At 40.4% G+C, this 11,861-nt stretch overlaps 1 protein-coding gene across 3 annotated transcripts; it reads left to right on the forward strand.

Annotated features, from left to right (window-relative positions):
• Positions 1–64: 64 nt before the first annotated feature.
• On the forward strand, positions 65–11,529 carry HAUS3 (HAUS augmin like complex subunit 3). 3 transcript variants are annotated; one of them, XM_063130845.1, is made up of 5 exons: positions 65–558; positions 3,766–4,737; positions 7,485–7,924; positions 8,866–9,091; positions 10,277–11,529. In XM_063130845.1, the coding sequence occupies exons 2-5, from the start codon at positions 3,820–3,822 to the stop codon at positions 10,499–10,501; spliced, it is 1,809 nt and encodes a 602-aa protein (XP_062986915.1). In that variant the 5' UTR covers positions 65–558; positions 3,766–3,819; the 3' UTR covers positions 10,502–11,529. The 3 variants fall into 3 exon arrangements, with proteins under 3 accessions (XP_062986915.1, XP_062986917.1, XP_062986916.1); XM_063130847.1 differs by having other exon boundaries at positions 65–553; XM_063130846.1 differs by lacking the exon at positions 65–558 and adding an exon at positions 625–664 and having other exon boundaries at positions 3,711–4,737.
• Positions 11,530–11,861: the final 332 nt, after the last annotated feature.

Below are 11,861 nucleotides of genomic sequence, written 5' to 3' on the forward strand. Positions count from 1 at the left end.
TACGCAGATTCATCGGGATGGGAGGAGGGGGGATTCACCCCTACCAAGAACTTCTGTTGTAGAATCTCATGCGACGTACGTGGATGCAGCAACGTTATCCTCTTTTTGGCGCCAGGCAGAAACGGATTTTAATTTACTACTTAGGCATTTTAAACTTTTGGTTTGTCATCAGTGTTTACCTGGATTGTTGATTTTATCTGTTTTATTCTTGTACTGTGTTGTTGCATACCTCAATGGAATCTTAAATTGGACGAAGGGTGATATGTAAATATTTTAAGGGCGCAATCCTATGCATGGGATTTGTAGGGCTTCTTTCCCTAGGGTCACGCCCTAAATAAGACTACTTCCTCGGAGCGAAAGGAGACGTGCTGCCGGTGTCCTACCCGGCTGTATTACTCGGGGGGGGGGGGGGTCGCGCGACTTTGGCTCTCGCGAGAAAGCGGAAGTTTGATTTCTTTTCAGTTCACACCCGCCAAACTGTCATCGCCGCTGCTGTTGCTGTTTCTCAAGCGGCCGTCTGTGGGGTGCGGACAAGTGTGCTTCGGCCCCACAAGTAGTGTATATTTATTTATTATTACAATAACTATCTGATTATTGCAGGAGGATCTTGTGCAGGGGGCGTAAGATGGGGGCGCGCGCGAATAACCAGCCGTGTTCTGTTGCGGTAATTATTATTATTATTATTATTATTATTATTATTATTATTATTATTATTTTAAAAAGAGCCTTATGGTATCTTAAAAACTCACATTTAACCCTGTGCAAGTGTACCCAGAAGTAAGCCCCATGGAATTCAGTTATTATTATTATTATTATTATTATTATTATTATTTATTTATATAGCACCATCAATGTACATGGTGCTGTACAGATAACACAGTAAATAGCAAGACCCTGCCGCATAGGCTTACAATCTAATAAGTTGTAGTAAACAATAAAGAGGGAAGGAGAATGCAAACAGGCACAGGGAAGTGTAAACAGGCACAGGGTAGGGCAAAACCAACAGTGTAAAGTCAGAACAAACTCAATATTTGAAGGCTATAGGGAAAAGAAAAGTTTTGAGCTGAGTCTTAAAAGCAGTGATTGAGTTTGTAGTTCTCAAGTGTTCTGGAAGAGCGTTCCAGGCGTAAGGGGCAGCAGAAGAAAAAGGACGAAGCCGAGTAAGGGAAGTGGAGGTCCTTGGGCAGGCGAGAAGCATGGCATCAGAGGAGCGGAGAGCCCGAGCGGGGCGATAGTGTGAGATGAGAGAGGAGAGATAGGCAGGAGCTAGGCAGTGAAGAGCTTTGAAGGTCAGTAGGAGAAGTTTATATTGGATTCTGAAGTGAATTGGAAGCCAATGAAGAGATTTCAGAAGTGGAGTGACATGGTCAGAGCGGCGGGCCAAGAAGATGATCTTAGCGGCAGAGTGGTGGACAGAGACCAGCGGACTGATGTGAGACGAAGGAAGGCCAGAGAGAAGAAGGTTGCAGTAGTCCAACCGAGAGATAACCAGTGCGTGAACGAGAGTCTTGGCAGAAGAGACAGACAAAAATGGTCGAATCCTGGCAATATTATACAGGAAGAAACGACAGGATTTAGCTACTGCCTCGATGTGAGGAGTAAAGGAGAGAGAGGAGTCAAATATAAAGCCAAGACTACGAGCTTCCTTGACCGGAGTAAGCGTGACATCGTTGACAGTAAGGGAGAATGAGAGGTGAGGAGAAGGTTTAGGAGGAAAAACTAGCAATTCAGTCTTTGCCATGTTAAGTTTCAAACGACGATGAAGCAGCCAGGCTGAGATATCTGAAAGACATGCCGAGATACGATCGTGAACATCTGGAGAAAGTTCCGGAGATGAAAGATATAATTGTGTATCATCGGCATACAGGTGATATTGGAGGCCGTGAGATTGAATGAGCTTGCCCAAGGGCAGCATGTATAGAGAGAACAACAACGGGCCAAGCACCGAGCCTTGCGGAACCCCAACTGAAAGGGGAAAAGAGGAGGACGAGCTGCCGTTAGCCGACACGCTGAAAGAGCGACCCTCTAGATAGGAGGCGAACCAGTTATAGACAGAGCCACAGAGTCCAAGGTCGTGTCTGCTCAGTGTCTATTGGGGTGAAGGACTTATTCAGAACTGAGGAAATGGTTAACTCTCCTCTGCTTCTCTGGACTCATCTACACCAAGCAGGATATTCCACTATGAAAGTGGCATCAAAGCGGTATATAAAAGGCAGGAGCCACACTACTGCGTTATAGTGATATTGAAGTGCACTGCAGGATCTACACTACTGCTTTATAGTAGTAATGAAGTGCACTGACAACTGTTGAGGCCCATGACACATCTACACCAAGCAAGATATAATACTATGAAAGCGTTATATGGTGTGTGTCATGGTCCCAACAGTTGTCAGTGCACTCCAGTACCACTATAAAGCAGTAGTGTGGCTCCTGCCTCTTATATACCACTTTCATAGTGGAATATATGCTTGGTGTAGATGAGCCCTCTGAGTTAAAGCAGTGAGGTAGGGCAGAAAAGTTTTGATGACAACATTTCCAGTGAATGGATGCCAGTTGCAAATACAATATTCGCCAATCTTGTCAGTTTCAAAGTTGTAATTTATATTTTTCTGGTGATTATCCATAATAAGTATGTGAGAAAATACTTATTTTCAATGTGAAATGGAATAAATAGTGGCAGCAAAACTGAAGGTGCCCCAATAACCTTAATGGAAGAGAGTTGAAGTCTTTGAAATAAGTTGTCAGCATATCATGCACAGTTCTTAGTATATATTAACAGTTTTCAGTACCTCCCCCCCTTAAATGTAAATAATGTAAGGGCAGTATATGCTATTGTCTTTAAATTTGTACAGATCTCCCAATAAAAAAATCTACATAATACATTTACATCACATTAAGTGTGCTTTAATTTCCCCCTCAGATATTGCAGGTGAAATATGTGTGGTGTATTGGGACCAAAAAATAATGTGGGATACCTTTTGTTGTTTACTAAATACAAGTAAAATAGACTATGCTGAATTAGAGCATTTTCTAGGGCAGCCTTCCCCAACCTAGTTTGCTCCAGATGTGTCTGACTTCAACTCCCATGAGGCCTGAGCCAATGATCAGAATTCTGGGAGTTGTAGTCCAAAACATCTGGAGGACAGCAGATTGGGAAAGCCTGCTCAGAAAATTTTCTGATAATAAAATTCCAGTGCAAATGATCTTATGCAAATTAGCCTAATTTGCAGTTCAGAATTTTCCAGAAAACCTCCACCACTTGTTTTAAAAATTGACCAGGTTCTCATGATCAAAACAAGTTACCGTGATGTAAATAAGCTTCAGTAGCTTGTTTAAATCAACAGCACATGCTGGGCGCTATTAGCCTAATTCCTGTCCTGGTGCAGGTTGTCATCTTGTCTGAACTTGGTGGCATGGCTTGTTTGAGGAGGAGACAACTTTCAAATCACCACCAATTTAAACAAACCACTGTGGCTTATTGGATCATCTGAACAGGCCCGTTGCCTTGATTAATATATGGACTTGGCTCCTAGCAATAGTTGATCTTTTTTATCAGGCAATTCAATGCAATTATCACACTATTTTGTCAGGAGATATTGACAGGATTTGTCTGTTATCAATACACAAAATTCTAAGTTCTCTGTCTAGCAACTGTAAATCCTATAGAGTTTACCACATTCTGATTTGTGTTCATTTGTTTTTCTTTCCAGAACTTTACTTAAAGACTTAATTTCTGTTAATCATACTATACTTCGTTTGCAACAGATATTTTAAGCAAGCAACTACAAATATCAAAGATTGAGGGTTGAACTTGAAATCATGGATTGTGGAACTCAATTCATTGAAACTCTGAAGAGGATACGATATTCAAAGGCAAATTCACTTAATGGTGAAGACTTTGACTGGTTATTTGAGACATTGGAAGATAAGTCATTTTTGAAATGGTTTTGTACAACTTTGAATGAGCATCATGCATTATCTGAAGAAGAGCTGCAGTCATTTAATATTCTCCTTAATTCATCAAAGCCTATCTTAGAAGTGGAAGCTTTGGATGAAGTTCTCAAGACTTGCACGCCTCTTGAATTAAATACAAATACTTGCGAAGAAGAAGATGAAGAAAAACTTAAAACATTAGAAGATGAACTTCAGGCTCTTCAAAAGCTTAAACAGCTAAAGATTCATCGTCGTAATAAGCTTCAATTTATGGCCTCAAGCAATAGTCTTATGTCCCAGAAGCTTAAAGAGAAAGGAGAGGAAATACCTAAAAATCTGAAAGAGGGTCAGGGGATTTTCTCTGCCATGAATACAAAGATAAACAATGAGTTGCAGTCTCTTACTGACAGAGTTGAGAAGCTGACCTCTTGCTTTGCTGTTGCATCTGGACAACAGGAGCTGGAACCTCATCCTGTGCTGCTTGCCCAATTTGCTTTAGATAAATATTTGTGTCAGGAAGAACAAAGCACCACAGCTCTTACTTTATATACAAAAAAGCAATTTTTCCAAGGTATATCTGAACTGGTTGAAAGTTCTAATGAAGAAAATTTCCAGCTTTTTGATATAAGGAATTCTTTCAGTTCTGATGAGAGCAACAATGTATGTGAAGAAAAACTAGAGTTGACTAGGCTGCAGATGGCATATGTTTGTGCTCAGCATCAACTGATTCAACAGGAAGCTAAGAACCTAAGCATGCGATCAGGTCTTCGGTGGGCAGAGGAAAATATTTGTTCTTTAAAGAAGGTAAGTCTGTTATTTGAGTGCCATTGTATAGATTTAAAGGCTCTGTAGATATGAACTTAAATCAGTCTCTTGCGTTCTTACTGGCGTGATCTACTATGCCAGGCTCTCATATTTACAGAGAGACAGCTAGCTTCTCATCTGTTCAGTAGACTGATACCCTTCGAAAGGGGCAGATCTTGGAGATGCAGTATCAACTTTATCAGTCAGACAGGTGTACTAAGGGGCACTACTTAGGCTCTTCAGGACCTCCTCCTAGATAAGTCACCATTTATGGTGCAGCTTTCTCTCCATTCCTTGTTACTCTACTTTAGATCCTGTCATCTGTCAAAGGGAAGTCAGGCTACCCATTGAAAACTACCCTGTCCTTCCCGGCTTTGGGTTACTTTCACCCCATTCTTGTTCTCCCCGCCTCAGTTTGGAGGTATATTATCCACCCTCCAAGTTTATTTATTTGTGACATTTGCATACTGCCAAATAGCATAAAAACCCTCAGCGATGACCGACTTTAGTATTGCCATCCATGTCTCTGGCCTTTCAGCCCTCCAAGCAACTTTCTTCCTAGCAGGGGAAACATCAGTTCAGACAAGAGCAGCTTCATGTGTGCTATCACTCTTTCTCCTTAAGTAAATAAGCCATTCTAATCAATGGATGGTGCAACCAAGTTGTACCTGCTATATATACTGGGTTTAAAAGCCTGACACGAACTACAGTGATAGTAATTTGTGCCAGTAGTATGATAATAAGTGCTGAGCTGGTAAGGAAGGGAAAAGAGCCAAAGAGATCAGGCAGTCCTACCTTTGTAACTCAAGTGGAGAACCTTTTCCTACCAACCCACATTCCCTCAGAGGTAATCTTTTGGCGGCTGCACACCCTTGGTAGATGGAGTTAGAGACATTTTCCTGATATTCCCTCTCCTCTCATCACCAGCCCACTTTTGAGAGGCAGAGAAGTGGTGAATTTAACTTAAAATCACAATTCTCACCCCCCTCACACATACACACTGTCTCTCACACACCCATTCTCGTTCATCCATACACATCCTGTTTGAACGGGCAGAGCTCAGAGTAATTGCTCTGTCCCTGCTTAGACAGCTTTTACTTGGCTTCTGTGCAGGGCAGGAAATAATGTTTCTTTTTTCCCATGCCTAGTACAGAAGCCAAGTGTACTGCTGGTGGAGGACCAGATTGCCATGTTCCTCTCCCAGCAACCTGCTGCATTTCCGTGCTAGGCAGGGAGAAAGAGAAGCCTCTTTTTCCAAACATGGAAGCCAAGCAAGCTGCTTCTCTCGTGCTCTGGCAGCTTGATTGATCTCTAGGAGAAAAGGTAAGGGGATGGGTCTGATAGTTCTGCATTTCTCTTGTAACCTTTGGAGCAGGTTGCCAGAAATCTTGGGTAAAATTGCCTGTCTTTCCTAGTCTCTTGAAGTTTTTAAGCAAATTCGAATACTTTTTTTGCAGAGTTGATTGATTTAAAGCAAGGTAATTAAAAGCAGTGATTTAAATCATGGAAAAGGGATTTATATCGTTTATTTAAACTGAGTTTCACTTTGGTACTTCATATATTGATTAATACTAAGGCCTCATGAAGCATGTGACTTAATTTCATGTGGCTTCAGCCTAATTCTAAAAGCTTTCTGCACGTGATCAGTTTAGACCTGGCAAAAATGGCCTGTCGCTTCGCTAGCAGCCCACTGCATGAGAAGGAAGAGAGACCAGTGGGGGGGGGGGGGCGGCGGGGGGCGGTGACAGAAAGAGAAAAGGGAGTGGCAATAAGAGAAAAGGGGTGACATACTGTTGGCTTTGTTCACCACTGATATGTGGCCCTGAAAAGCTTGTCCACAAGGGAATGTGGATCTTGATAGAAGAAAGTTTGCCCACCCCTGCTCTAAATCACATTAAACAATTGAGACTCGAAACCCTTGTCAATCTATAGCTAGAGACCTATCAGTACATCCAGTTCTGCTTTCTACCCGCCCCGTAACCTATTATGCCATGTTTATAATTCTTTACCTAATATTTATTTTCTATGGTTCCTCATTTATATTGAAAAGTAGCCTTTCATTCAATGCATCTGATTGAGGGCTATTGATTCAGTTTAAAGAGATTATAACACAGCAATCCTGCCAATTAGGGTGGGTTGCTCCAATGTCTTGAGCTTCCAAAGAATCCAAAACCTGCCAGGCTAATGCCATCAGAGTGGAAGGAAGTGAGGAGCAATGGGTTTTTTTTTCTGTTTTGTTATTTCCTCCCACTTTAACTGTTTCTCTCCCATTGATATCAGTTGTAGAAAAATGAACACTTTCAGCTCCAGGAATAGCAGTTTTCCTCTGTTCTATGGGTGTGTCAGGGAATCTGCAGTCTCTCCCAGCATGCCCATAGAATGTCTCCTGATCAACCCTTCTTTTTAACTATACTAAACATGCTTGAATAGGTAAAGGCTGCAGAGGTTTCTGCAGGGTTGGAATGGGGCATCCAAAGTCAGATTCATCCCCACATGAAAGGGGATATCCAAAATATTCTATGATTTCACCCACCCCCAGGATACCCTTATCGGGACTGTAGGATTGCAGCCTAAGTGTCTTTTGATAACTGCAGTTCCTAAAATGATAATTAAATCTTTATTAAAATGTATTATCTGCCTTATTTTCAAAAAAGAAACACAATATGGGGATTTGGGACTTGTAAGTGATGTGAGCATGGATTGAATATCCAAGGATGGATTACAGGATCTGTTTGTTTGTTTTCCAGACTCCTGAAAAAGAGAGATTTGAAGCTAGAATTTCTAGTTTGAACAGTGACATTTCAAACATAAAAAAACACTTGGCTCAGATAAACAATGAAACACTACCTTTGCTGGTAAAAGAAGATGCAGAGCTATTGAATATGCCTGTGGTCAGGGGTGATCTTGATCTACAGATTGCTCGACAGGACTACTACATATCAAGTCAAGATCAGATTTGTAACCAGTTGATCAAACAGAAGGCATCATTTGAACTTCTACAGTTGGCTTATGAAATTGAGTTCAGAAAACTTAGGGATAACAGCCGTCTGCTGGAAAATATGGTTCAAGATCTGAAGCAGAGTAGTGACACTTTGGTGCAAATGCTAGAAACAATGTCTGAGCCATCTATATCCCATCATAAAGTACCGAGAAGTACTATTGATTCAAAGGATAATGCCACACATAGGTAAGCATCTGGCTATTGCTCTGCCAAAGTTGAATGATTAATGCACAGAATATAGAGTCTATTGTAGAAAACTAACATCCTAATCCTAAACTTGGAAGTAAGTTTCACTGAAATCAATGGGTCTTTCTTCCAGATATTTGTTCTGAGCCAGCAAATACTGTTATGCATATGCAAGTGCTTTTAATTCTTTTTTTATTCAAATCTTTCCTGCTGTGCAAATTTTAAGCTGCTTCTGATGTGTGTGCGCACACCAAGTTAAGTGGTTATCATCCAGATCACCTGATTCCCAACTTAAGAAGTCTGAAGTCATGCTAACTAAGCCTGTACACAATTAGCATAGAGATGCCCATTGAAACCTATGGAGGTAAACTCACCTTAGTTTGCAAAGTTACAGGCTGTTAATTCTGTTTAAAATCACAAGTATTTAAATTGACTTGTGTTTTGGTTGGGCGATATAATTTACTTGTTTTCTTACTTGAATTTTTTTTAAAGTATGTAAATATGCTTATTTGCGTTAGTGTGCTTTTTCATCTTATTTGAGTAAGATCTCAACTAAGAACTTAAATTGGATAAATGTCCCAAATGTATTAACAACTGTCCAACTTTAAGTTCAAGAGTCCCAAAGTCAGCATGGTTTGCTAATGCTTTGCCTTTCAATGATGAGGCTGTATTTGGGAGTGAGTTAATGGGTTGGGGCCAAGTCCAGACCAGACTTCTCTGCTGCAACTGTTTATATTCTTACACACACATACTAATAATGGTATGGATGATCCATGCACTAAACTTAGTGTATATCTTTAGCTGCTAACGCTCAGCAATTATCATGCTGTCATACTTAAAAAAAAGACGAAAAGTAATTCATGGTGATCCTTCTCTATTGTATTTTCAGGCTCTTTTTGCAAGATTCTTTGTATTTTTAATGTGCATTTGTATTTTTAAAGGTTGTATCAACTTTTGGAAGGTGAGAATTCAAATCAGTTGTTCAGAACGCATGAAGGCCTTGAGCAGATGGCTGAAAAACTACATCTAGATACAATGTCAGTGCTTGATCAGTTAGCAGTAGCTAGCCAAGAACAAATCCTTCTGCTGTCAAAGATGGATGTTGATCTAACCACCCTCCGTGATGCCATGTACTACAGTGGAGAAAGCATCTGTCTTAGCAATCAGGTGAGTCGTTGGATTAGGAACAGTTGAGATTGTGGTTGTATAGTGTACTCAATAATTCTTTCCTTATTTTTATCACAATATTGAACGTGAAGGACTGGGAGTCAAAAGATCCGAGTTCTAGTCCCTACTTGGTCATGGAAGCTCCTTGTGTGCCTTTGGGTCAGTCACAGACTCTCAGCTCAACCTACCTCACAGGGTTGCTGTTGTGAGGATAAAATGGAGAGGAGGGTGATTATGTACACTGCCTTGGGTTCCTTGAAGGCAAAAGGGATGGGATATGATATAATATAATATAATATAATATAATATAATATAATATAATATAATATAATTAATATAAAGATAGATAGATATAGAAAAATATATAATATTGTGGCTGCTTGTTGTATACTATCTAGAATATATAGCAGTCCTCCTTAAATCAGGTAAGCGGCAGTGAGTGCTTCTGGGCCTCTGGCAAACTCTGGGCCTGGCTAGAACATGGGTCTGTCTTCTCCTGCTTTGTTTCCTGAGGCTTATAGTAGTGAGCTCTGTTGCATATTCACTCCCAGAGCTAGAAGCAGCTACTTGGGTGTAGGAAGAGCAAGATAGCTGATTATTCTGTCCTCTCTGCTCCTTTCTCTCTTCCCTCTGCAGTGGGCTGCCAGTCTTTTCTCTTTAGCTGCAAACTGCACAGCCATCACAATGGTGGAGTGCTTCCTGTCCTGTGGCCCATACACGATTGCAAAACAAGCCTTCTTAATCCTTTTTGGCAGGTGCCACAGGACATGTCTTCTGGCCCTGATCCCCTACTCATGAGAAGCTGGCCTTTGCAGCAGCGGCTGCTGCCTTTGAAAAAGACAGAAGCCACATGATGCTCTAGTGCTGCTTCTGTTTTCTCTGAACCTTAGCAGAACATAACCTGCCCCCATGAGCTCAGATGACCCAGCAGAGGAGAGGGGTTCAAATCAAATTTTGCTACTCTGAGCCAAGTTAAAATCCTGTTGATCCCTGATCTAGAGAATAAATATAGGCTTCCTGAGAATTCCAAGATTCACTTCTAAAGAATCACATTTCAAAAATCTATGGCCAATAGTTGCTGAAGGTTGCAAAAATAAGGAGTTAGAGAGGTGGTTTGTTTGTCTAGTTAAACATGTTTAAAATTCAGATGCATTGAACTCATTATTGTGTTTGTTCCATATTTAGGAACTGGCTGAGCAGTTTAATCGATTGGAATTTCAGTTGAATAAATTAAATCAGCTTATTATGGATTTTCTTGCTGATATAAAGGCTAAGAAGAAGGTGTTGGAGAATAATAAATTGCAACAGATGGAAAGAAAATTCTATGTGTACTTTTTCAAAGATGGGGAACGTTTGAAGAATATTGTCGAAAGATCAGAACAACAAGTTAAGACTCAAGCCATGTCTTAAAAGATTCAGTGTTTGCTTCCTAGCGTAGAATTTTAGGCTGATATATTTTAAGAATTTTAAACTCTTATTGAATGTTGAAATGGAACAAAGGGCTGTTCGTACAGCATCAGAAAATCAGAAGGCAATCAGAACCCAAGTAGTGTCAATTACTTATTTGAGCAATTTGGTATCCTGTGCTTTTTGAGTTCAGGGACATAATAAATCTGAGAAATGTTTTCATAGAAAAATAGAAAAAAAAACTTTGTAGTAAGTCTGTTTAAACTTGATACAAGACTTTCCATGTTTATTCCATAGTTTTGGAGGAGAAGTTTCATTATTCTTCAGAGGAAGAGCACCAGATCAAAATGTATAAGCCACTTCATTCGCCAGTACATTGTTCCATGAGCTTTCTTTCCCCTCCCTACATCATTACAGCTCTGTATTACTATGAACATGACCAGATCTCATGTGCACATACTGTAGATCATGCCTGTTTGTGCCTAATACTAGTTTTAATCTGACATCATCTGCTTTGGACTTCACTTCCCCAGTGTTCTGTGAAATACTTTGTAACAGCCCTCCCCAACCTGGTGCCCTCCAGATGTTTTGGACTTCATATCCCATTATCCCCAGCCAGCATTTCATTATTCCTAGCTACATCTGAAGAGCTCCTGGTTAGGGAAGGCTGTTCTACTGGGTCTAGCCATCACACTATGTAGAATTGCAGTGGGTGACTAAGTCTAGCCACATGCATTGGGGTAAGCCCCATTGAAGTCAATGGGACTTGGTTCTGAATTGGCATGTATAGATTGCGCTGTTAGCGACTGTATTTATGTGGCCTTCAATCTTAGCACTACATATAGTAGAGGTGGAGATTAAGGACACAATTCTAAGCATACTAATTTCTATAAATCCTGTAGAGTTAAATGGAATTTTTATTGTAAATGTATATTAGATTAGGCTGTAACTTGACACTGTTAGAGTGTGATTTTGAGTGTTATGGTTCAAATATGTAAACTCTGTAAACAACTAATACATTTTTAACAGTTTCATGTGTCAAGTGTTTTATTTTGTAGAACTAGGAAAGCACATAGAAAGTATATTATTTTTTATCCTATGTGTATATTGCAATCCTAGGGAGGTCTGTGGGCTATCCTACTTTATACTTACAATTCCCTGAGATAGGTTTGTGACTTGTGAAAATCCAGACAGTAAATGTTATTGCTGAGCAGGAATTTTGAATGAAGTCTTCCCACTCCAGCACACCATCCGCTATTGGTCTGCAGATGAACAGAAGAGAGTTAGTTCACCTGCTTTTGGGGGTAGATCATTCTGTGGAACATGGGGGTCCACCCCCTATATCCCATCAAACATTATGAAC

The sequence above is a fragment of the Elgaria multicarinata genome, chromosome 7 (assembly GCF_023053635.1).
Source record: "Elgaria multicarinata webbii isolate HBS135686 ecotype San Diego chromosome 7, rElgMul1.1.pri, whole genome shotgun sequence".
Lineage (NCBI taxonomy): Eukaryota > Metazoa > Chordata > Lepidosauria > Squamata > Anguidae > Elgaria > Elgaria multicarinata.

Bases quoted from the DNA above. Each gene is read 5' to 3' on its own strand.
- HAUS3 (XM_063130845.1), top strand. From the start codon at position 3,820: ATGGATTGTGGAACTCAATTCATTGAAACTCTGAAGAGGATACGATAT. The intron at 7,925-8,865 runs GTAAGCATCTGG...GTATTTTTAAAG, and splicing joins AAGGATAATGCCACACATAG to GTTGTATCAACTTTTGGAAG. The intron at 9,092-10,276 runs GTGAGTCGTTGG...TTCCATATTTAG, and splicing joins GCATCTGTCTTAGCAATCAG to GAACTGGCTGAGCAGTTTAA.